General features: G+C 45.9%; 1 protein-coding gene across 3 annotated transcripts in view; it reads left to right on the top strand.

The window, feature by feature from the left end:
- The first annotated feature begins 8,570 nt into the window (after positions 1–8,570).
- Positions 8,571–26,901, top strand: part of PHACTR2 (phosphatase and actin regulator 2) — a 308,176-nt gene continuing 289,845 nt past the window's right edge. For all 3 annotated transcript variants that reach the window (XM_056126232.1, XM_056126233.1, XM_056126231.1), the window contains exon 1: positions 8,571–8,892. In XM_056126232.1, coding sequence (XP_055982207.1) covers positions 8,724–8,892 — 169 coding nt within the window. In that variant the 5' untranslated portion in view covers positions 8,571–8,723. The remainder of the gene's footprint in view (positions 8,893–26,901) is intronic.

The raw sequence follows: 26,901 nt of genomic DNA, 5'->3' as shown, positions 1-26,901 counted from the left end.
TTCTCAAACTGGTTTTCTATTTCATTTTCTTCCTTTTCTAAAAATGTGACTTTCTATACAGGCCCAATTTCTCTGTTCACTTCTCTACCTACCTCTGTGCCCCCATTTTTTCTGCCTTTCCTAACTTGGCCCTATTGGCCATTGTTCAAGCCTCAGGTTCAGGGTTTTCCCATTCATGAAGGTTTCCTGGCATCATCCCCACCCTCCAAGGTAGGTCAAGCCCTCTCCAAAATAAAGTCATCCTTTTCCATATGTATCTCTGTGTAATCCCATCAGCGGCCAAGACTCAGAGACTATAAAATCCAGATCCCGGAACCGCACGGCCGCATTCGCGGCCGCGCGACATCTTATTATCTCATTCCTACTTTGGACAAACTTGCAGGCTGTCGAATGTAGCCTGCCCACAGGGCAGAGTCTGGCAAACTCCCCGTGGCCTACCAAATATGCCAAATACCAGTAACAATGATGGGTCTCATTCTCCTAAAGAGCCCTGAATATAATCTCAGGGCTAGGATGAAAGAGACGTTACTGGGGCCTGCTCGAGGCAATCGACGATTAACAGGATGATGAAATGAAAATGAAAATCTCTGTGAGATCCCTTTGATTCAGGATTGTTGGGGCGCTGATCTTTCTCCCCTACTCCCTATGATCTATCTTAGGTCAGGGAGTACTGGGACTTGCTTTTGTTTTCCCAGCACTCTTACGTGTTGAATGGCTAAATCAATTATTATAATGATTTCCTATTTTGTTCAGCCTGGTCTGTTGCTCTTAGAAGATTTTCTGAGTCAGAGCTCAAAGGGTGGAGCCCAGGCCTGGCCTAGTCACAGTTCCTAGTTTGAGCTTCAGCCATAACCCTCTAAGCATCACGGAGTATGGCCCTGATCTCCCCAACACCTCAGCTCTGAACCTGAGTTGTGTACCCCTGGCTTGTATATTATAGGCAAAAGCCCCTGACCTCTAGGGTGGGCCCCTATTTTAGAAATTTCTATTTCCTTACCCTCAGTACCTCAGATAATATCTTGCCAGTTCTTCATAAATGTAAGCTATTTGGCAGACTGACAACATTTTTTTAAAGATGCAGATTAATGTTTTAGATAAAAAAAATGTTTCTAAGTCCTATTAGTTTATTTGGTCATTTTCATTAAATATTATTTCTGAAAGATTTAAAAATAAAAGTTGGAGATGAAAATGAAATTTCTTTTCATTGCACAAGTCTTAAGGGTGATTTAGCACAATAAAAATGCATTGTTTTCCCATTTATTTAAAAGTATGATTTATATAAGATGATCAAAGATGCAAATAAAAATTAGCCAGCTGCACTCACCCTCACTTATCTGTGGGAAACATATTCCAAGTGGTCCTCTGCAAATCTAATTAGTGCCAAACTCTCATACATTGAGGGCATTGAGGGTTTTCCCATTAAATACGATCAGGATCACGATCATCCTGTTTGTCGATTGCCTTGAGCAGGCACCAGTAACGTCTCCTTCTTCCTAGCCCTGAGATTTTATTTTTATTTATTTATTTATTTATTTTATTTTTGGGTCACACCCAGTGATGCTCAGGGGTTATTCCTGGCCTGGCGGTGCTTGGGGGATCATATGGGATGCTGGCGATTGAACCCAGGTCGGCCGCATGCAAGGAAAACACCCTACCCACTGTGCTATCACTCCGGCCCCAGACCTGAAATTTTAAAAGAGCCATATTCAATGCTCTTTCAGGGCTAGGAGAATGAGACCTATCATTGTTACTGGTATTTGGCATATTGAGTATGACATGAGAGGTTTGCCAGACTCTGCCGTGCAGGCAGGATATTTTCGGTAGCCTGCCGGGTTCTCCAAAGGAAAAATGAGATAATAAGATGTCGTGTGGCAGCATTTGCTTCCAGGAGCTGGGTTTTATAGTCTCTGCGTCTTGGCCGTTGATGGGACCACTTGGCTCTGGCAGCAGATGGTGGGTGTAACGCCTACCTACTGGAAGATGGGGGATCTGGGTGGAGAAGGCCCAGTCTCAATCTGAGCAGGCTTGGAGATCTCAGCCCCGGGACCCGCATGCCTGGGTTCCTCTGCCAGTTCCTTCATGCATGAGACTTGTCCAGACGTGTGGAGAGTGGTCTCAGAATGGCTATGGCTGGTTCTGGAGGTCTTCAGCTGCCGGGGCTCTGCTCGGGGTGGGGAGGGAAACTCAACCCGCCCCCCTCCAAGGGGTCCCAGTGAGGGCAGCCAGGCTCAGGGGTAGGAGATTCGGAGATTCTGCCCATAAAATACACGCTTATGAAAAAATGTAATTCATAAATCAGGCACGGTAAGATTAGCATCAATGATAATAAAGTCAAACAATTTTGATTATGATTTTGTTTTAGGAACACACCCATCAGTGCTCAGGGCTTACTCCTGGCTTTATGCTTTATGCTGGCTCACTCTGGGTGGTCCTCAGAAGACCATATGCAGTATCAGCAGTGGGACCAGATACAGCCACAACTTTAATTTCCTGTATGTACTGTTGTCCATGGAAAAAGGAATTTCTATTCAGCATCACAAGAGGTCACTGTTACTGTCACTGTCCCTGTCCTCCCATTGTTTGCTCAAGCAGGCCCAGTAACGTCTTCATTGTGAGACTTGTTGTTACTGTGTTTAGCGTATTGAATACACCACAGGGAGCTTGCCAGGCTTTGCTTTGTGGGCAGGATATTCTCATATTCTCAGTAGCTTGCCGGGCTCTCCGAGAGGGGCAGAGGAATCGAAGGTGGAGGAATTGAACTCGGGTCGAGCATGCAAAGCAAACACCCTACCTGCTGTGCTATTGCTCCAGCCCATCACAAGAGGTACTAGCAGTTTATTTAATTAGAAACAGAGGAGGGCTGGAGAATTAGTACAGCAGGTAAGGCACTTACTTCACATGTGGCTGATGCGGGTATAATCCCCAGCATCCCACATGGTCCCCCAGCACTGCCAGGAGTGATCCCTGAGCACACAGCCAGAAGGAAGCCCCGAGGACTGTCAGATGTGGCCCCCAAACAAAACAAAACCCCAAAAGATTAAAAACAGACACCATGGAGCTGAAAGGTTTTTTTCTAAGTGACCTGATCTAACCTTGATCACAGTTTCATAGTCTGCGAGGCTTTATCTAGGAAGAGGATGAACATAGTTGCACTGCTTATGTCAAATTCAAACTTCCTGAAGAAGTTTGGATTGTTCATGACTGTAATCTTTATTTTCAGTCTTCTACAACCCCAGATAGACACAAAGTTCCATTGATCAGACTTTATATGTAAAAAAAAGTATACCATGAAAGAAAGTGTTATTTTCTTAGAATATGCTATTCTAAAATACGTGGCATCAGAAATGAGTGTCTTTCATGGACAATATCATTCCCTTATCACAGGTAAGTAGAAAGGTCGGACTCCAGCTGAATCTCACGAAGACAATGTTTATGAGAAACAGTCTCATTCCTGACGTTCCATTCGCTCTCAACGGAATGACCATCTCTGAATGTAACAGTTATGTGTACCTAGGTCGAGAAGTCAACATGACAAATGACCTGGCACCTGAGTTGTGCAGGAGGAAGAGAACGGCTTGGAACGCTTTCAAGAGCGTCGAAGAAATAGTTCAGAGGACAAAGAACCTCTGACTCTGGGCACATCTCTTCAATTCCACTGTTCTTCCTGCATTAATATACGCCGCAGAGACCTGGATCCTACAAAAACAGGATGAAAACTCTATTCGGGTCTCCCAAAGAGGAATCGAAAGAGCTGTGCTTGGAGTATCACGTTTCACTCAAATGAGAGAAAGAATCCAGAGTTCTGACTTCCATCAACGCTCAAAAATCAGGGACACCTTCTCGTTTGCCAAGGCGTCGAAAATCAGATGGGTTGGACATGTAATGAGATTTGGAGACGACCGCTGGACTAGAGCCATTACTGACTGGATTCCACGAGATGTCAAAAGACCACGTGGCCGCCCACCTACAAGATGATCAGACTTCTTCGTCAAGACCCTGAACAATCAGTTTGAGGCTGTTCATGTTCCTAGAACAAGCAGACGCCATTGGGATACTCTAGCACACGACAGGGATGAATAGAGATGTTACTGGCACCCACTCAAGCAAATTGATGAGTAACGGGGAGTCAAGTGATCAAGTGATCAAGATCACAGGTAGAGAAAACTACTATGAGCAAGGGAAAGAGGTGGGAGGTGGTCCAAGTGGTACTTGGAAAGAAGTGACAGAGATCAGAAGAGAGACAATAATCAAAAGAAAATAGCCGAAAGGCAAGGTCTTCAGATTACAAACAGACTTGGTAACAAGCAAAGATAAAGGGCCCTGCTCTAATAAAACATGGCATTATATTTTCTAACAAGTAAGTCTGCATGTTGGTGGAGCTATAGAGTAGCGGGTAGGGCGTTTGCCTTGCACATGGCCAACCGGGGTTTGATTCCTCTGTCCCTCTCGCAGAGCCTGGCAAGCTACCGTGAGTATCCCGCCCACACAGCAGAGCCTGGAAAGCTCCCCATGGAGTATTAGATATGCCCAAAAACAGTAACAACAAGTCTCACAATGTGGTGATACTGGTGCCCGCTAGAGCAAATAGATGAACAACAGGAGGACAGTGCTACAGCGCTAAGTCTGCATGCTAAGGAGCAGAGTACATGTACTTGCTATGAAGAGAGAGCTTAGGGCAAAGCAGAGGACCGTGATCTCGGCACCACAGGGAGAAATGAACACTTAGATTGGTGTCATGGATTCTTTCTGTGAAGTTTCCAATAGAGGAGCAGCAAAGACTTGTGAGCACTTTAAAAAGTTTATTCTAGGAAGAAGATGGGCACAGGGAGCAGCCGATCTCTCCCTTGGAGACTAATCAGATGAAGATCCAGACCACAGTAGCAGTGACACAGCATGGAGGATGTCGATTTAGGGTAGATTTGTTTTCAAGGGAGAAGAAAAACAATGAAGCATTTCACCATGGAGGAATTTGGCTCTTGGCACGTGGGCTGCTGAAGGTGAAGGAAATGTGACAGAAAGATGGCTGGTCAGTGAGATGTGGCATTCAGAAGGGAAGACTGGATGAACAAAGAGATCAATGAGAAAGAGAAAGAGAAAGAGAAGGAAAAAGAGAAAGAGAAAGAGAAAGAGATCTGCTTTGCTCAGAGTCAAAGCTGAGAGGTCAAACAGGATGAGGGACTGAGGCTGGACACCCAGGAAACAGCATGTAAAAGCAGAGAGGGGGAAAAGATCCCAAGAAGAGGGTGATGAAGAGACTGAGGCTGGAGAAATGCCTGGGGAAACCAGTAGAGCAAAGTCCAGCAAAGAAGCCAGTGGTCAGGGTTGCAGGGCTGTGGTGTGGGGAGGGTATAATATATAAGCCTGAAAAGTCCCAGGTCCTTTGGCGTCTCAGTATTCAAACGTGATCTTGGGGGCCAGGAATGAGCACGTGCCTTATTGATGTCAGGTCTGCATTCAATACCCCTACAAGCTTCAACTGGGATTAGCCCCTAAGCACCGTGGAGTGTGACCCCCACAACAACAAAAATGGATGATGGTCAGAGCAGAAGTCACTGTGCAGATATTGAAGGAATGAGTGGCAAAGGGAACCTATAAACAGAGGCAGCTAGCATGGTGCGACTCTTTCTAGAAGCTTGTTGTGTTTCTTTGTTTTGGGTGGTTACACCTGGCCATGCTCTAGACTTAATCCTGGCTTTGTGCTCAGGAATCATTCTTGGTGGGGTTCTGGGGACCTTATTTGGTGCTGGGAATCAAACCTTGGTCAGCCTTGGCCAAAGCAAGCACCTTAATCCTTGTCTTATCTCTCCAGGTTGTGAGGAATATGGGGTGAGGGTTTCCTGAGGTCATGAAGAGACCCACACAGTGCCTGGACCACAAAAGGCACTCAAATGTGTCAGCTTTTATTGTTGCCTAACTGCAGGCATGCTTTCATTTGTTTATACATCCAGGTATATGTTTACTTACTTTGGGGGTGCCTTTCAATCCATCTCTCTCACTTTCACCCATTACCTCCGGCAACTGACCATCTGATCTCTGAATCTCTAGCATGTTTTTTTGTTTTGGTTTGGTTTTTTGCTTGCTTCTGTTTGCTGGCTTTAGATTCCACATATGAGAGGTTGTCCTTTTTCACTCTGACTTAATTCACGTAGCACAAATACTTTTGAGGCCCATCCATGCTGCATATGGTGAGATTTATCCTTTGTGATGGTTAAATAATATTAAGAGTAGGCGAATATCATATTTTCTTTATCCATTCACCCTTAAAATGGGCACTTACTTCATGTCTGCCTTATGCTTATTGTAAAAAATGCTGCAATTAATGTGGTCATATAGCAAGATTTCCCTGTTAGTTTTTTTTGTTTGTTTGTTTCCTTTAAATAAATACCCAGGCATAGTATACTTAGCTTCAGACGAGTATTCTATTTTTTAGGTTTTGGGAGATCCCCACACTGGTGTCCCTAGTGGATGCCCCAGTTTACATTCCTAACATTCCTAACAACAGCATGTAGGGGTTTCTGTTTTACCATGTCCTTGCCAACAAGTGTTATTTCTGGTCATTTCTCGGAAGACTTCATATGTGCTGAAGCCGTTAATTACCCTTCCCTTTTTTATAATCTTCAGAAGAGATGACGAAGCGGGTTAAGGCGGAGATGGGTAAAGTGAGCCCTCCTACTGTGGGCATAGGGAGAGGCACATCATGTGTGGGAGTCCTGAATAGGAGAAGACTCTGTGTGTGTGTGTGTGTGTGTGTGTGTGTGTGTATGTGTGTGTGCACGCTGAGAGTGTGGAGATAAGAACGTCAGATAGCCTCACTGCGTAATACATTATACAGGGTAGTAAATGACTGTGAGAAATAGCATTGGGAGTTCTGTGGATGATTTGGGGTATATGAGAAACCCACCTCAGTGGGTTTATATCATCTTCTCAATGATACAAACAATGCAGCATTGAGGAAGAGGCATCTTTCATTTTTTTTTAAAGGGATGTTTAACAAGCAGTACAACTTCCTCTTTATTTTTTAAATTTTATTTATTTATTTTTGCTTTTTGGGTCACACCCAGCAATGCACAGGGGTTACTCCTGGCTCTGCGCTCAGGAATTACCCCTGGCGGTGCTCAGGGGACCATATGGGATGCTAGGAATCGAACCCAGGTTGGCAGTGTGCAAGGCAAACAAATGCCCTACCCGCTGTGCTATTGCTCCAGCCCCAAGGCTTCTTTCATTTTTACTGGTTTTGGTCCTGAACAACTCCAAACACCTAAGAAAAGCACTGGGATGTGTAACAATGAAGTAACATCGGGATGTGTCCAAATGGAAGAGGGTATGCTTCTTTGTTGGAGGCACCAGGGATGCAGCCGAGGGACTCAAGCATGCAAGGCAAATGCTCTACAGTGGAGAGGCTGTGAGAACTCTATACTACAAAGTCCTACAGGATTCCTGCTGGGGGAAGGCAGGATATAGTGATTCAAGCATCACCTTTAATGACCAAGACTGAGCTGTTGTTAATTATTGTAATCAATTAGGTGTTACTGGCAGGAATTAATGTTCCTCCCTCCCTAGTTAAATCATCCACCCTTGCTCCCCTTTTGGAGGTAGGGGGATCCCTCCTATTTCCCTCCCCCCCCTTCTCTAAGGTCAAATTGTCATTCCTTCTAGAAGGTAGTAATGGTACACTGAGTGCATGGTAACACCTGGAAAATGAGGCGTGTCAGTGAATGCCACTGCTAACCTTGGCCCCAACCCCTCTTGCCTCTCTTAGGGCTGCTTATCTCTGTAGCCCAAGGACATTTCCATTGCTTCCTTGCCAGGAGCTTTCAGGTGATTCCCAGCTTTGGACTCCAGGCCAGCCACCACCACCACTCCCAGGGGGCCCAAGAGTGAAACCAAAAAAGTCAGACAGCTAGTGAAGTCCACCCATGAACTTCTAAAATCTCCCGTTTCATATTTTTCAGAATCCTACTAGGCGGTGTATGTGTGTGTGTGTGTGGTGGTGGTGGTGGGGGGGGGGGGGCGGGCGTTGTTGATTAAGCCATTTCCAAACAAGACATCGGGGCTGTGGGTAGTGTTTCTAGTTAGAAAAGAAGATTGCGAGGGATGTAACCCGTGCGCTGGGCAGATGAGTCTGTTCAACAGCACCCCGGGGCTTCCCCGGCACACATACACCCAGGATCGCGCCCGGGGAAGCCTGAGGAAGGGAGAACCCTTATCTGAGGGCACGGCCCCGTGGACTTGGGAACTGGACTTAAAAACTGAAAGGCCACCGCCAGGATTCCGGGATCTGCAAACGCCGGCAGATCTGGCGGCACCCGCGTTTCCTCCCTGAACGCTGGGCGTGCCGGTGACAGTTCCATCCCCCCTTTGGAGACTCGGGGGGCGGGGGGCGGGAGTGGTCCAGGGCATCCCTCGGAAGCCAACGCTGTTCACCTGGCCCTGGCCTCGCCGCGGCTCGGCTCCCGGCGGGGTCCCCGGGGAGCGTCAGGCCGCCGCCTCCCCCACCCCTCCACACACACCCCTGCCCTGGGCCGTGCCCGGGCCCCGGGGGAAAGCGGCGCGGGGGGAGGAGCAGCCGGGCAGGTTGGCGGGCACCGAGGGCGGCCCAGCGCCCGGCCCTGCGGCTGCCGCCGGCGGAGAGCGAGCCGGGCTGTAGGCGGCTCCTTCCTGTGCAAACTTTTCTCTCTCTTCCTCCCGCCGCCCCGCGCCGGCCGCCCGCCCGCGGGAGCCCCATGGCCACGGCCGCGGGGAGCCCCGAGGAGCCCCCGGCCGAACCCCCCGCGCCCGCGCCCGCTCCGCGCCGCCCGCCCGGGGACCCGAGCCCCCGCGGCCGCTCCCAGAGTGACCTGTCGTCGTGCTCCAGCCGGGGCCGCCCGCTCCGCGTCCACATCTCGGGCTCAGGTAAGGCCGGCCGGGCTTGGGGGGTGCGCGGGCTCAGTACCCCCACCCACCCATGCGGCGCTCCCCCTCCGCACCCACCTCCCTGCTGCATCCGAGATGCCCAGCCCCGGCCCGGGCCCCGCGGGGCCACTCGGCCTCGCCCGCCGCTCAGGGGCACCTCGTGCAAGCTTGGGCTCCCATCCCCCCCTCCCGAGGGAAACTGAGGTCCCCACGGAGCTCGGGACCCTCTCTGGCACCTGGGGGAGGTGCACAGCCGCCCGGGGCAGCGGCGGCGGCGAAACCTGCAGGTGGTTGCAGGGTTGGGCCGGGCTCCCAGTGCCCTCCCAAGCTGCGCCCCGCTACCCAGGCAAAGCCCGCAGCCCCCCGTCCCCTACACGGCTCTCCTCTGCACCAGGTGCAGGACTAACCCACCTGGGGGGAGCACCCGGAACGCACCCCCCTACCCTATCCCCGCAGCCTGGGGCCCAGGTGGGGTGTTGCCCGCTCCGTTGCGCGCGTGCCTCGCCCCTTTCCTGGTCTTTCTGATCTCGGGTATTTCTAGCGGGAGGGAGAAAGTGGGGGCTTCCACCCGGAGTTGGGGATTAAGCCGCTCATCACTGTAAAATGCGTTTGAAAGGAGCATCAGCCGCGGGTCTGCAGAAGGTCTGTTGGTGTGGCTTTTATTTTAAAGTCCCCCGTCCCCCCACCAGGCGCGTTAAGTTTCCAGGGAGAGTTTTCTGTTTCCCAGTCTGGCGAGGTGGTATATAGGTGCTGGGAGCAGGAAGGGACGCTGATGTGCACAGCAGAGGAACCCCGGGGCCTCCACTGTCCCTGCCCTTTTCAGGCTCTGCTCCGGGGTCCGCTTCCTTTAATTTGATTTTTTGCATCCTAGTCAGCCAAGTCGCTTGTGCCTTAAGCTGTTTTCCTCTCAAGAATGGCACATCTCCTTAGCCCCTGGTTTACTCCCTGTTGCTCTCCCGGTTCTAGTTCTGGTCGGCTTGTCTTGTCTTTGCCACCCGGATGTGTGTTTCACAGCTACAAAGGTTTTGTTGACCTGGGTTTTGCAAATCACTGCAATAAAGGCGGTCAGAGGTGTTGAAGACAGGTCTTGGGAGGTAGGCCATGAGATGCGCGGAAGGTTCCTCTGCCCAACTCCAATTGTAAAAAGAATCGAATGGATATGTTTTACCTCCTCATTTTTGTGTGTTAGCCAAACTGAACTTGACCCAGAATCTTCGTCCATTGGCGCAAAGGTCATCCCAGTGCTCTACAGAGACTGCTGCAGATTAGTTTAGTTGTCACTACGGTTAAATAAGCTGAATGTATAGCTCCACTTTTCACCTTTTTCATCATTATTATTATTATTTGTTTCTGAGCCACACTTGGTGGTGATCAGGCCTTACTTCCAGTTCTGCACTCAGGGATCACTTCTAGAGGGACTTGGGGGACCGGATGGGGTACCGGGATCAAATCAGGGTCAATGGTGTGCAATCCAAGCACCCTACCTGCAGCCCTCATCTTTCTTTTTATTGTAGATAAAAAAGACCTGAAGCCCAAGGGCAGTAAAAACCTGTGAAATGCGTATATGCAAAGTATCTGTACTGTACTGTGCTCCAGTTTGGGAACTGAGCCTTCAGTTTCTCCTTCTCTTGATTCTTTCAGCTGGAACTCAGGGGCCCAGGGTTCATTCCAGGTGGTACTTGGCCAATTGGTCAGGGAAGGGCAGTGTTCCAGTCTGATGATGCAGTGCTGTTCAGGCCCAGTGATGCTCAGACCCAGGGCCGTATCTGGAAGTGCCACATCTGGGTGGGTGGGTGGGTGAGGGCGTCATGCAGTGCCAGGGATCACACTCAGGTCCTTGCATCTATCCATGGTCCCTGAGTTATCTCCCCTGCTGGAAGCCTTAGGTTTCTTTCAGAGCAGACAAAATGTGACAGGGATTCCCTGTGTTTCTTAAGAGGCAGAGAGAAAACAGAATTGAACTGATCTCTTACTGACATACAAGGGATTGTATCAGAATCCTGTGGCCTCTGCAGTTATGCTGATGGATAGATGGATAGTTGATGGACAGACAGGCAGATGAATGGGTGGATGATAGATGGACGGAAGAATGGAAGGAGGGAGACAACAGCATGTTGTTGGTGCATAATGGGAGGGATGCATTGCTTCAGGAGAATGTTCTCTGGCCAGGCCCTTCACAGTAGCTCTGGGGACACACGTAGCACAACCTTTAGAGTGGACCTTGTTGGAATCTGAAGCAGTGACCTCTTTGCTGATGCCCAAGACCCTGGCCATACCTGTGCTATCCCCATCTGTGTTTCAGGACATTGTGGGTTTTTCTTTTGGTGCATTCATGTTAGAGATGCTTTAATCTCTGAAACTGATTTTTGAGGTTGGTGACACATAGGAGCTCCCAGAGGAGATAAAAACAACAGAATAGTTCAGGACTGGGGCCCACTGTGCCAGATTCTGCTTGAATGGGCTGTGGACAGCGTGAGTAGTAGGGGAGTGGGTGTGTAGTCAAGTTAGAGAAACACTGTCCTATGATATTTCTGTGGACGTGTTTGCTGCTGTATACCTGTGATGCCGTGACCAGGGTTGGCCCAGAGGAACATTGAAGAATTTGTTTTCATACGTTCTCATATCCTTGATGGTACATTCCTTTTTGTTTCACTTTTGTTTGGGGGGAAAACCTGCTGCTTTGGGGGCTATTCCCAGTGATGTGCTTGAGGGTCACTACCAAGCTTGAGGGACTGTAGGATTCTGGAAACTGAATGCAGAGCCTTACATATACAACCCTTCTTTTTGTTTGTTTGTTTGTTTGTTTTTGAGGCCACAGCTGGCTGTGCTTAGGGCTTTCTCCTGGCCCTGTACTTAGGGATCACTCCTGGCAGACTCAGGAAACATATGGAGTGTCGGGGATCGAATCCTGGTCACCCACATGCAAGGGAAGAGCCCTACTATCTTTCCTCTCTCTTTTCCTTGCCTCTGCCATTGACCCACTCTCCTTCCCCCTTTTATTTTGAGGTTTTTTTTTCTTTTTGGGTCACACCCAGCGATGCACAGGGATTACTCCTGGATCATGCACTCAGGAATTACTCCTGGTGGTGCTTGGAGGACCATATGGGATGCTGGGAATTGAACCTGGGTCAGCCGTGTGTGCAAGGCAAACACCTTACCCGCTGTACTATTGCTCCAGCCCCTTATTTTGAGTTTTATAGCTGCAGTGCTCAGGGGTACCCCAAGCTCAGGGCTCATGGTTTCCTTCTGGTTGTGCTTGGGGACCTGGGACCCCTGTATGCAGAACCTCACTTCCACCCATAGCCCTATGCTGGAGTCCAGCTCTTTTTGATAAGTCTTTCCTAAAGGTTCATTTGTAATGAGTCAGTGTCACCCTCTGCAAAGCTGTAGACCTGTATGGAGGAGACTGGAAGGTTCTCTCTCCAAACTGTCAACAAAAACCTTCACTCCCAAACCGTAGCTCTTCCTCCCGCTGCCGCTGTGGTCACTCCCACCTTTCTCTCCACCCTTCTTTCCATGAAGGAATAAGCAGAATTTGAAATTTGGCCTCTGGCTTTCTGCAACTACAGCAAAAATATAACTACAGCCCAGTACTGAGGTCATTAACAAAGACCGCGTTATCCTGCATGCTAGCCCTGTGTCCATGCCATGGTGTTATCACAAAGAGACCCCACTTTACTTTTAAATCTGGTTTTATTGCTAGATAAATAAGGGAGGGGGGCAGTGACTTCCAAGAAGTTTTTAGAAGGTCCAGGGGACATGTCCCAGTGATTCTTAGCCAAACTGGTTCCTTAGGCCAGGCAGTACTGGGGATAACCCAGGGACACTTGGGTGGCTCTTGGGGTTGGGGGAGTGGGGGTGGGGTGCCAACATGGTTTTGCTGGCTTCACTGTCTTTTTCTTGTGCTTTGGACTTCATAGAACAGAGCCCTTGAACCACCTTCAAAAAGGAGGGTGTCAAGAATAGTAGAGATAAGGACCAGGAGGTTTGCTCCACAGCTTGGAAGCCAGCCTCACATGCTGGGGAAAAAGGAAACTCATGTAGAGAAGGGACCACCACGTAAAGGGTGCTTGGAGGACCCACTTGGGATGGGAGATGTGTGCTGAAAGTAGACTATAGACCGAACATGACAGCCACTTAATAACTGCACTGCAAACCATAACACCCAAGAAAGAGGCGAGTAAGAGGGAATGTTCCTGCCACAGAGGCAGGGGTGGGTGGGTGGGCGGGATGGAGGAGAGGAATACTGGGAACATTGGTGACTGAGAATGGGCACTGGTGGATGTATGGGTACTCGATCATTGTATGACTAAAACCTAAGTACCAAAGTTTGTATGTCTGTAACTGTACCTCATGGTGATTCATTAAAAAAAAATTAAAAAAAATTTAAACAAAAGGAGGGTGTGAATGAATGAATGCCTGGGTGCCCAGTGACCACCCTCTTTGAGACCCTCTCAGTTCCCCACATCGTTGCATCATTCTGCCATGAACAATGAGGGTAGACAGGTCATGGCAACCCGATGCCTATTCCTTGAGTCCTTCACTCTTGGTCTGTTAGTTGCTGAGTGACTTATCAGAAGCAACTGTAAAGCAGTCTGTCCCCAAGGCTGCTGTCTGAGACCAGGGTGAAGGGAGCCCTTGCTTGACCTCTTTGTCAGGACTCCTGGAGCAACTCTCATGCCCTCTAAGATGATAACTTGCAGTTGTTCTCTAAAACATCACACCGTGCCCAGGTGACTGGGTCCCCAGGGGCTCCAAACACAGTCCCTGTCATCCTGGAGAGCAAAGGAGCTTTCACACCGTCCCGTCCTAGGAAGAACCGGCCCCTTCTAGGAAGCTGTGACCTCTCCAGTCAAGTGGCCAAGCCTTGGGGCTCAGACTTGGCGCAACTCCGCTTCTTCTTTCAAGCCCTTTCACCCACCACTCAGCTCCTCTCTGTCTGCACACTGAGCAGCTTTCTCAAGTTCTAATTTGAGTGGATTCTCTTCCTCACACCCACTGGTTGGCCTTTATGGCCCCGACCTACCCTCTAACAACCTTCCCTTTACTACCTTGTTGCTCTCACCCGCTTCTTGCCCACAAAAATGGCCTCTTCTTACTTCAGATCCCAGGGAAAATCTTTAGTGTTTGAAGCCACCTTTTCCTAGCAGGTCACAAGTTGTGGAGAAGTTGATTTTTTTGGTCTTTGATCAACATGGCTGCTGAGAAGAGTCTGAGGCCAGGCAGTTTGCATTCATTAATTGAACTAGTAGTTTTTTAAAAGTGGTTATGGATGTTCAGATGTGGTTATGCCATTGTCAGGGTAAGCCTCTCTAAGGAGAGGGCACACTCAGGAAGCGTGTGGCAGGTTGGATACAGCAATGCTGGTGAGTGACAAGGCAAGTTTAGTGACATAAGCCATCGTTGTGTGTCAGGAGTTATGCTCAAATAGGTGACTGATAACGCATTGTCCTTGAGTTCTGAGGATGGGATGCACAGGCAGCTAATTAGACCTAAATTGCATAAGCTCTACTTTGCGTCAGTTCTGTGGTGGCACTGAGACAGATGGTCAAACGGTGAATTTATTTTGCAATAATTAAAGGGAGTGCACTTTGGAAGGGAGTTCTAGTTTGATTTTTTCACTCCTTCTTTCAAATAGCAAAAAAAAAAAATTCATTTGTTAAATACAGGGGCTGCCAAGAGAGCCTCATAGCCTACAGGGAGGTGGGGGTGGGGGGGGGGAGAAGAAAGACAGGAAAATAAATTGACCCCTGCAGTGCAATAAAGTAGAAGCTATGACAAGTGTCTTGGCCAGGAGACTCGGCTACAGGAAATGGCTTGGGGTGGGAGATGGTTAGGGAGGGCTTCCCAGAGGAGGTGAAACCTGGGCTGCCTTCATGAAAGAGGAGGAGCAGGAGGATGGAGTTGGAGGGAGAGGAGGGAGAGTGCTTGGGGAAGGAGGAGGAACAGTATATGCACAAGCAGCCAGGCCAGAAACAGGCGTGTGAGCACACACACACACACACACACACACACACACACACACACACACACAGTAGGTTGACCCTCAGAAGGGTTGTGGTAGGAGCGTGGAGAAAACGGAGATCACATAATAGAGATTTCTTTATAGGAATGTTTCCAGGGAGACAGCATCAGATGACATCTGGATGGTGTTCACAGGTCCAAAGAGGGTGGATTCTGCGAATACTCTGTGCAGCGGTGGCATGAACACAGACAAGCGTGTTTTAAGACAGAATCGCGGTTATTATCTGTGTGATCTTGGACAGTGTACTTCCCCTCCCTCTGCTTGGCTGCCTTCTACGTGGCCTGGAAATGATTAGTAACAATAACACCTCGGTCATAGGATCCTTGGGAGACTGAAAGGTGTGAAAAGTGTGAAAAGTGCTTTTGAACTTCAAAGCTCCCTTGGAAATGGTGGCACCTCTTGTGTATTTCTGTTACGGGATTTGAGATGGTAGATTCTAGCAGTGTGCAGATTGTTTCCTTCCCCCCTCTGTAAAATCCTTAAAAACAGAAAGTGTGTTTGAGTTTTGTTTTCTCCATGCCTAATTCAGGGCTTGGTACATATGAGATGCTCCTTTGATGGAGGTATAGAATTAATGCCTACATTACATTAAAAGTAACTTTTTTGTTTGTTTTGGGACCACAACCCGAGGTGTTCAAGGCTTACTCCTGACTCTGCACTCAGGGATCGCTCCTAGTGGTGTTCCAGGGACCCTATGGGGAACTGGAGATTGAACCCACATTGGCCAGATGCAAGGCAAGCATCCTACCTGCTGTACTATCTCCAGTCCTAAGTCACTTATTTGACATTATGCATCTACAAAATGAAAATGAAGCAAAATTATTTTGAAGATAGACAGTGAAAATGGAGTAAAAGCTCTGATCTGAATGTTTCTACTTGAAAAAGTAATCCAAGTGTTTTTGAAGAACTGCTCTTAAAGATATCACTTACACTTCCTGGGGTACAGTGTACAAACCACATTTGCAACATTTGTAGAAGTTTGTGAAAGGGAAGTGGTGACCGACAGCCCAGCCTTAGGCTGATGATGGAGTTCAAGTCCAGATGAAGCACTGCTTGGAATGCAAGACTGGGTATTCCTGGGAATGGAAATGTAGACAAGACGAATTGGAAGTCACTTTGGATAAGAGGTAAAGAAACAAATATGATAACCTCTCAGTATCTATATTGGAAACCATAATGCCCTAGAGTGGGGAGAGAGAGAGACAGAGACAGAGATAGGGATAAATAGTAAAGTAAAGTAAAGGCCCTCCCGTTGATCATCGATTTGCTCGAGCGGGCCCAGTAACATCTCCATTGGAGACTTTGTTGTTACTGTGTTTGGCATATCGAATATGTCACGGGGAGCTTGCCAGGCTCTGCCGTGCGGGCGAGATACTCTCGGTAGCTTGCCGGGCTCTCCGATAGGGATAAATAGAGAAAGAAAAACAGAGAGAGACAGAGACAGAGACAGAAGATAGAGACAGAGCCTGCTATAAAGATAGGCTTGGGGGAGGGTTGCAGGAGGAAAACTTGGAACATTGGTGGTAGGAATTAATTGTACACTGGTGGAGGGATGGATGTTGGAACACTGATGGATGTTGGATGACAGAAATTCAACCATGATCATCTTTGTAATTCTGTATCTTACAGTGATTCAATTAAAAAATAAAATAAAAGTGCTGAAAATCATTTTAAAAAAGAGGAATTGGAAGGAAGTGAAGGCTCATGCTAGTTTAGCCACAGTATCCCATTTCATCTTTTTAGCAACCCTGCAACCTAGTGATGTATCCAGACCTTTTGTTAGCTAGGGACCATGGCTTCAGAAAGATGGAGCAACCTAGTCAAAGCTCACATGTAGAAGCTTCAAAGCTTTTTGCTTTCCACACTATCTTCAAGTACTCATCACCCCGTATGGAAAACAACTCATCTGTGTCCCTCCCAGGAGGAGGAAACCCACTTGTTTTATTACTCTGCAAGTACTATTATGAGAGAGATTATCAGAATAAACACCAATTTGTAAAAAGGGTTGGTTTTAGGCCCCAGACAACTGTCTATTTTACCTGACATCTGGACTTTTTGCTGCAAACACTGAGTTATTTGTGATGGCATCCTGCGAACCATTTATTTGTGGGCTAGTTCACTAAATTTTTCCTCAGTGAGGTGTATTTTTCTTTCTTTCTTTTAAATCTAAAATGACTTGGTTTTATAGGCATCTTATTCTTATGCATGTGTGCAATTCATGCATAAGAACCAAGCTCAAAGTTAGAAGTCAAGTTTCAGTTAGGATGACAATAAGGAAGAAACTCTGTAGCAGTTGTTAGTATTTTTAAAATACCATACTGGGTGACTCATTATCTTTGATCACAGTACTTGAAATTTTCAGAGAAGTGGGTTGTACGAGCTTGCCTTACAAAGGTTTCTGAGATCCTGCATACGCTGTGGCCTATTGGCAAAAAGTTGACATTTATATTCCTTACATTGCAGTTTCTCGACGCTGTGTGAAAGCTTGAGAAAAGCCTTGCTTATCCCTCATCACGACAATCACGACCACCCTGTTGTTCGTCGATTGCCTCGAGCAGGCCACAGTAACTTCTCCTTCATCCTAGCCCTGAGATTTTTTAAAAAGTGCCATATAAAAGGCTCTTTTTCAGGGTTAGGAGAATGAGACCCATCATTGTTACTGGTATTTGGCATATTGGGTACACCACGGGGAGTTTGCCAGACTCTGCCGTGTGGACAGGTTACATTCGGTAGCCTGCCATTTTGTCCAGAGTAAGAATGAGATAGTAAGATGTCTTCCGGGAGCTGGATTTTATAGTCTCTGGGTCTTGGCCGTTGATGGGAGTACCCAGTGCCAGGAGGCCAGTTGGTGGGTGTGACCCCTGCCTACTGGAATATGGAGGATCTGGGTGGAGGATGCTCAGCCCTGATTCGAGCAGGCTTGGAGATCTCAGGCCCAGGACCCACATGCCTTTGTTCCTCTGCCAGTGCCTTCACGCGTGTGGAGAGTGGTCTCAGCATGGTTGTTGCTGGTTCTGGAGGTCTTCCACTGCTGGGGTTCTGCTCAGGGCGGGGAGGGAAACTCAACCCACCCCCCTCCAAGGGGCCCCAGCGAGGACAGCAAGGTGCGGGGTCAGGAGACTCTGCACTGTTCTCTTCCAGGAGCTGGGTTTTATAGTCTCTGGGTCTCGGCCATTGATGGTTATCCCTCATAACAGGAAGAAACTTCTGACAAAGAGAAGGACATACCTACATCTGGGACTTAGTCCTATGGTGAAGGCAGGGATATCATAGGACCGATGCTTCAATTTTGCTTCAATTATGGACCAGTGGCTTACATATTTCAAGTGCGTTGCCTGATTCAGCTCACCGATTTTGATAATACTTTAATAATTTGCAGGGGGAGAGGGCTACATCCCATGGCTCTGAGATCATTCCTGACTTCATGCTTGGGGGTGGCTCCTTACGGTGCTCAGTGAACCATGATGTACTGGGGGTTGAACTTGGGACTTCTGGGACTTCAGAGTATTAAGGACATGCTCCAGTCCCCTCAGCTCTCTTCCTTGATGCCTCTGATCATCAGTGTTGGTCTGGAATCTTTGGTTGTCATGTATAAGTTAAGCCACCCGAAAGTTTGGCATACCTTCTTTAGAGGTAATCCTGTAAAATAAATATATCCATAAATATATCATTTCTATTAGAAATAATTGAGTAGCCTCAACATAGAAGCATGTCCTAAAGTCGGCTGTGAATTTTGAATCTGTGATTTCTGCTCCAGATGCAGCTATGAAAAGTGAGAGAAAGATGTGATGAGAAATGTGATTTTTATTGAATACATGTAATAGAAAATGTATATTTTGCAAATGAATGGTATTTTTTAGAGTTGTCATTTCAGAAGAATATGTACATATTCAAGTTGTGATCTTAATTGGGTAAAACTTTTACACAAAAGTTTGTGACTTAAATATTTGATCCCTGTTTTTTAATTCACAGTCCTCGATTTTAGCACAGTTTTGGTTCTTTCTGAAATTCATGTCTACTTTTCAGATATGTACATTTACTGTCATGGGGGGAAATTTGAAAAGGCAATCTAGAAATGGATTAAGTAATGGGAAAGTTGTGGGAATCTGTCTCCAGCATGTTTCTTTTGGTGGAAGTAGCAATATTTAGACAGTCATTTGCATTGTAGTATAGTAATTGATTGGGTCATAAAAATACACAGCCTTGATTTGCAGAATAACATTTTCTGACCAAGCTAGGTCAGGTTGGCTTTTTAACAGTGACTATGACAAATAAGAAATGGTTTGAAAGTGTCACCGTGACATTTGTGGGAAGGGACACATGAGGTATGAATATGATTACTAAGAGGTAGTAGGTGTTTGAACAAAGTAAAGAAATGTCCTTTCCCAGTAATAGAAACCCCATATTTTAGTGTAATGAGTTCTAAAAATTAAAGATACAAGGGCATCCCCAAAGCAAAGGCACTGTTTCTCCATATTTCTATTGCTTTTATTTCTAGAGATAGATCGATCATTTATCTTTCAGTGTACTTTTTGCTTTATTCATCAACCCCACACTTCAACCATTCACCCAACTACTCATTCATTCATTCATTCATTTATTCAATCTATCCACCAATCCATCCATCCATCCACCAACATCTATCTTCCATTCCTTCATCCATCCACCAATCCATCCATCCATCAACCATTTATCATCATCCATCCATCCATCCATCCATCCATCCATCCATCCATCCTTCTATCCTTCCATATCATGTTCACTTCAGTATTTCCAAAGGTGTGTGTCTTCAGTTCAAGCTGGCAGACACTGCTCAGTGCTCTTAAGTCCTAATTCCAGATGTCCCAACCAGATGGAGCAGCCAATATTTCAGCCACATCATTCAAATGGAACAATTAAGTTGACTTAGGTGTGTGTTTGTTGTTGAGAAAAGGTGAGTTTTTAGCTCAGAGATGGGAAAATGAGAAAACACATCCACAATCCTATTTGCCCAGAGTACCAGATGATGGACAAGGTAAGGAATTCCGTGGCATCTGGGAAACAAAAGTCTAACTGAAAAAAAGGTATACCCGTTCAGGTAAGAAAGATAAAAATATCGGGAAATAAATTTAAGGAAATAAGAAAACATTTGCCTTTAATGTGTATTCTATGACACAGGTGTTTTGGCAAAGATGAAAAATTTATGCGATCTGCAGAGAAATCAGAGTATAGTTAGGTGTTTTTATATTATAAGGAAAGAAACAAAGAGTATAGTTTTCTAGGATATAGTAATAATAACAAGGATAATGGAAGTTATTGACTAGATAAAGAGAACATGTTAGAGAATTAGGTCATAAAGGAGATCTTACGGCTTTAGGAGTATAAGAATATGGAGCAGTAGGTTAGGCTATGAAGATAGAAGTTTCCTTTCTTTCTTAATTTACAGGCTATCTGATGTCCTTTCCCACAGCCCAGTACCACACAGGCTGTAGGATGTGCATTACCATGGTGCCACGGGACACTATCTTTGTTCATTTCTGCTTCAATGACCAACTGTATCCCTCACTGTTCCTTTGAGAACATTAATAGTGGGGCAGACTTGAGCCTCTTTCCAAATGGCACATGTGCTGGTTCCAAACGGAACGAGGTTTAACCTTGTCTCTGTGAGGTATATTCTCCATGAGAGTGAGCCTGGGGCCTGGGGTCTATTCAGGGTGTTAGTGACATTTCTCCAGCCTTATCTGATTAAACCTTTCCCAGCAAGTGTTCAATTTTCTCATTATGTCCCATCAAGATTGGTAGTATTCCCCTGGGGTACCCACCCTCTGAGTGGCTGCCCAGTTTCTGAAGGACTGAGATTTGCAAGATGCCTGTGGCTTTAATCAGTGCCAAGATGGGCTTGTTCTCCCAGGTCTAGGAATATACCAGACTGACGTGTAATTGCCAAGCAACTGCAGAAGGAGAAGGAAGTGTTCTGAATTTGCTGGGACTACAGTCTGTGTGGTACATCAAAACCTACCTGGAACTCTGACCAACTCACCTCCACCGCAGGCTATCTGGTGCTACACCCATTTTCTTCTTCATTTGCTACTTCATGTTTTTTTTTAATTAAAAAAAATTCCCCATAGTTTTTAGGAACTATGATTTGCAATTTTTCAAAAACTTGATTCACCCTGAGATACACAGTTATAAAGATGTTCATGGTTCATGATGGGGTTTCAGTCATACGATGATCCAACACCCCTCCATTCACCAGTGTCCATTTCCCACCATCGATGACCCCAGTTACCCTCCTGCTTCCCCCCCTCCCCGCCAGTCTACCTCTATGGCTCTATGACAGGCACTTTCCTTCTCTCTCTCTCTCTCTCTCTCTCTCTCTCTCTCTCTCTCTTCTCTTCTCTTCCTTTCAGGCATTCTGGTTTGCAATCCAGATACTGAGAGGTTATGTTTTTTCCTATATCAAGTTTCAGCAAGCAGTTCCGATCCAGAGTGATCATTTCCAACTCTCTTTGTCATAATGGTCCCTTCTCTATCTCAGTTTCCTTTTCCCCCAGCATTTGAGGCAGGCTATCAACCATGAACCAGTCAAAGACCAAAAACTATCCTTGATAGTTTCAATCATACATCATTCCAATATTGGTCCCACCACCAGAGAGCCTCCTTCCTTCCATAAATGTCCCCAGGACCCCTCTGCTTCCCCATATAAGCTCAGTTCTGTAGACAAACTCTCCAGTTTTGATGCCTGTGGCCATTCATAGTTTCTTATTATGTTTTTTAAGAACAGATTTTTATTGTTGTTGTTGTAAAAGGTAAAACTGCACACATATATGAATAAAGCTGAATTTTTAAAAATCCACAAAATAGTAAATCAGTAACAAGGTGATGATTTTTACAACAATTATAACTTTTTAAATCTTATAACATATACATTAAAAAATCAATGGTATGGGTGCTGAACTGATAGGGTGCTTGCCTGGCATGAGGCCAATCCCTGTTTAATTCCTGGCACCACATAAGCTCCCCTGAGCCCTACTAGGGGTGGTTCCTGAGCGCAGAGCTGGAAGCAAGTCCTGAGTTCTGTCAGGTGTAGCCCCCCACCAATAAAACAGAACAAAAGTATAAATAATTCTATGATTATAAAAATTTACATGAAATACATAAATCCTACAATTTAGCAAGAATGAGGAGAGGAAACTTATTTTTTAAATTCAAGGAAAATCTGAATTTCACATGAATGCTCATTGGGCATTCTTCCTCTAAGTTCCCAAACTTGTTTGGCTTACATCCCTCTTTTCAGACAAAACTTATTCAGTGTTCTCCTGGAAATTTAATTTCTTTATGCCAACAACCAACTCCCTACAGTTACACCTAAGGCTATTGCTGCTAAATTGGTGCAGTGCTCCCTGTGAGGTAATATCGCAACTTTGGGAACCAGCTCTAAGTCTTGCTTGATGCTCTTTTTTTCCCCCGCTCAGCCACTCACCTGTGTGAAAGTGTTGCTGGGGACAGGGCATGGGGGTGGAGATGTCTCGATATGATTCAGCTTATCCCTGTATCCCATCAAAGAAGCCCTCCATTCCAGGATGTGGTTTTCAGTCCTTGACACCTTGCTGCTCTGCTAATAGACAACAAAGACAGTCCCCAAAGGATGATGAGTCAGCCACATCAGAAAGTGTCAGGTCTATCAGAGTCTGCTAGGTGGCTATTTGGGTGATGTTTGACTGTATCAGTAGACTACTCAAATCCACACAGATTGCCTGTTAACCAATACTCTTGATCTGATTTCACACCGATCTTGTCAACAGTCTATTATTAGGGCATTTTTGAGTTTTATTATTATTTTTTTAGGTTATACTCAATGGTGCTTAGGGCTTACTCCTGCCTCTGCTGCATTCAGGTATCCCACCTGGCATACTTGGGGGACCATATGAGGTGCCAGGGATCGAGCCTGGGTTGGCTACATTCAAGGCAAGCATCCTACCTGTTGTACTATTGCTGCAGCCCAAATAGAGCATTTGTTAAATTACTGTTGTCCCCTGGGGATCTTACTGCAATTTGTGAGGGAGCTTCTCTGCTTCCTAACAGGCTTCTTATTTCTGCTCATGCTCCTGTTTCATCCACTGCACTCTGCAGAGCGAACTTCTGTGGATAGTGTTTGTTGGGTTTGTCAACTATTTCACGTGTGGATTCCCTGTAACATGATGTACCTCAAAGTTCCATCCATGGAAACTTCCATTCTGCTTTTAAGTCTACACTTGCTTTCCTGTTTGACCAGCCTTACCTTGTATTATTTATAGTTGGTGGAAGCTCTGAAAGATTTAGAAAGAGGGAGGCTTCAGAACTCCCACCTACACAGTATATTTTGCTTCAAGAGAGCTCGTGTGAACTGGCTCACTAGTGTCTAGAGTGTTTTCCGATGGTAGAGTTAGGAGGTGGAAGTTGACTTATTTTTCACTGCAGATTTGGTTCTATTTTTACTAAGGTTTGGAGATAATCTCCCAAGCAGTGCTTAGAGGGTCCTGGGTTCCTTCTGGTGATTCTCAGCTAGCTGGGCAGATGGTTCAATGGGACGGCCTGAGGATACAGAGCTGCTTGGGACCACGTGGTGCCAGTTGAATTTGAACTGGAGTCGGCCACATTTAAGACATGCACCTTAATCCCTGGACACTTTCTCTCTCGCTCCTATCGTTACTAAATTTAAGTTCTATTTTTACTAAGGTTTTACTAAAATATTTTGTTCTTTGAAAACTCAAAACCCAAATCTGTTTTGTTTTGTTTTGTTTTCGGATGATATTACCAAAACCAAGGAACGATGAGCAAAAAAAGACAAATTAGTGCTTTGAAACATCTTAGAATTATGAAACTTACTTCTTTTGTAGTTTCTGAGATCTATACACACAGGTATACATAAACACACACACAAACTCAGGTTCATGCATGCATGCACTCAGTGCATATACTACTGAGCCATATCATCTTTGGCCCAATTGTGGAACATTTAAAATTATTTATTCTTTAGCATCTGTAATGCCTTTTGCACAGTAGCAAAGAGAAAGATTGTCGGATCTTGGAGGTGAAGTTTCCCACTCCCTAGATCAAAGTTATGGTCATGGAAATGGGGAAGAGAAACCCCAGCAGTGATGGCCTGATGGGTCTGGTCAGCTGGTTCTCCATTCAGGAAGACTGACGATGCTTAGGGCCACCTGGGTATCTGCCAGTGGGTGGTACCTAGTAATCCTGAAGATGCCGGGAAGTAGGTAAGTCCAAAGGACAATAAGGAAGCTCTGTGTGCTTTGTCAGCTGAGATTGATGCTAAGATATTCCCTGAAAGAAAGATAGTAACCGGAAGAGACTCTAAATGGTGAACTTTGACCAATGGTCTCAATCCTGTGACAGTCCTATTGCCAGGATATTATCAGGATTTTCTTACGGAACTATTTTATTCAGCAAAACTTCCATGCACTAACGTAGAACTTTCCATATAGGTTTGGACAGTTTTCCTTTCCAAGAGTAGCATTTGAATATTGCATATCACTCTTAATAGTTATTAATAAACCCTTTGTGGGACGAGATAGATGGTATTTAGGTTTGTTAGCTACCTAAAATGATGAGAAGCAACAATTTAAATTTTTTTTTAAATTTGGAGAAGATCTAGTAAAGGAAGTTAACAGTATTCAAATCACCTAAGGGACCCAAACAAATTCACTGACATCTTTGGAGGTCCTTGGAAGGAAACTACTACTAGAATTGCTCACTAAAGTACTTTCCTTTCTTTTTCTTTTTTTTTTTTTTTTTTTTTTTTTTTTGCTTTTTGGGTCATACCCGACGATGCACAGGGGTTACTCCTGCACTCAGGATCCTGGCAGTACTTGGGGGACCATATGGATGCTGGAAATCAACTCAGGTTGGCCGCGTGCAAGGCAAATAGTCTACCCACTGTGCTATTGCTCCGGCCCCTCACCAAAGTACTTTCAATCAAATTTTGGCAGTGGAGAACCAGGGAGGCCCTGATGGAATTGGAGTTAAGGAAATATAGAAAATGAGTAATGTGGAGTGGTGAAAATAATATTAACACTGACAAAAGGGGTTCGGTACTTTGGTGGTGGTTGTGGCGCAGTGACATTGTATGCCCCCAAAACATCAACATTAAAACTATTGAGGCCAGAGAGATGGTACAGTGGTTAGGGTACTTGATTTGTATATAACCTACTCATGTTTGAATCCCTGGCACCTCATATGGTTCCCCAAGTCCTGCCAGGAGTGATTCCTGAACACAGAGTCAGATGTAGACCCTGAGTATTTACCTTAGTAAACTCAAATTAATCCTGTCCCACTCAGTTAAAACTATTATATACCTTGTTACTTCAATAGGTAAAAACTAATAATAAAACCATAATAATCTTCTGAAGAAGTGAACACTTTCTGCATCTTTCAGTGATCTTTCGTTCATGTGAAATTCTATACCTGGTTATCTATATTTATGGAGGATATGAAGCATGTAGCAGAAGGTGTTCTATCAGGATTTGAAAAAAGAAATCCAATTGTATGAATGACTGTATAATCTCATGGTGATTCAATAATAAAATAAAATAAAAAGAAATCGGTATGATATATGTGATACTCAATTACCTGTCACTTTCCCAGTATTTAAAGAGTAAAGAGAGCTATATTCCATCCAAAAGTTTATACGTGCTTATCTCTGCTGGGAAGTTGGATGGAGGGACACAAGCTTTAATGTGTGATTGTTGAGCAGTTAACGATGCTGAACAAGTATTTCCCAAGTCTCTGCTTTGTGACAGGGAGAAAAGCAAAATTCAGTCCATGGAGCCTGCGTTATAATGGAAAGTACAGATGAAGTCAGATAACTAGGTAGAAAGGGAAAGTCAGAATTTAATCAGTATTGCAAGCCACAATGCCCTAAAGAGGAGGAGGAGGAGGAGGAAGAGGAGGAGGAGGAGGAGGGGGAGGAGGAGGAGGAAGAGGAGGAGGAGGGGGAGGAGGAGGAAGAGGAGGAGGAGGAGGGAGAGAGAGAGATGGAGACAGGCTGCTGGGGTGGGGGGTTATGGGGAAATATACCCTAGTGAAGGAATGGCTGTTGGAACACTGTATGACTGAAACCTAACCTAGTCATGAACAGCTTTGTAAGGTTCTATCTCACAGTGATTAAAAAATTTTTTGTATTTAATGAGTAGTATGCTTCTGTAGGAGGAAAGAGAAACCAGTGAGAACTGAACTAAACTTTTGCTAGAAGAGACAAGGTATATGAAAAGGAAACCGTGGGCTTGCAGGGAGATGGGTGAGCACATATTCTGTAGACTCTAGGAAGTGAAACATCACAAAAGGAGAATTGGGGAGTCCATGGAAACCCCCCTGGGTTTGCAACTTGTATTTATCAGCGTTAGGCTCCTACTCTCCCACAGAAGATGGGGGCTGGAGCCCTCTCTCCGGCGTGGGTTGGAACAAGTAACATATTCTTTTGGAAGCCTTGAGTTTTTTTCTGGCGGGCGCTCCTAGGGGGTTGGGATCCTCCTAAGGATATGGCCTTGAGCGATTAGAAACTGTTTATTCAAACTCTCACAGGCCAAGGTTGAGGTGTAGGTAAGAAGAGACCTCGGCAGATCCTGGGCCAGAGTTTGTTTTCAATGAGAATCTTTGTCTGAAGAGAGAGACCATAAGCAAAGCATTTAAAAGAATGAGTGATTAGTAAAATGTGGGGAGGGGAACCAGGCATTTTTTGGGGGAAGAAGTGAAGAAATTACCATTTTCAACATGGAAGTCAAGGCAAGCCTCTCTAACAAAACGGAGAAGTCTCAGAGTGAAACTTGCAGACAGCTGAGGATAGGATTCCACAGAAAAGCAAAGGGGAAGGCTTGGAGCAGGCATGGTTTCTATCCGAGAAGGATGGAATGATGCAGGGAGCACTGCAGGGTGTGAGCTCAGAGAGGTAATGGGGGTCCTGGGCCTCTGTGGGACATTGTCATGGTGCTAAGGGACATGGAAATAGG

Source organism: Sorex fumeus, unplaced genomic scaffold, assembly GCF_029834395.1.
Source record: "Sorex fumeus unplaced genomic scaffold, SorFum_2.1 ptg000061l, whole genome shotgun sequence".
Lineage (NCBI taxonomy): Eukaryota > Metazoa > Chordata > Mammalia > Eulipotyphla > Soricidae > Sorex > Sorex fumeus.
Note: the sequence above shows the minus strand (reverse complement) of the source record. Positions and strands in the feature narration are given on the sequence as shown.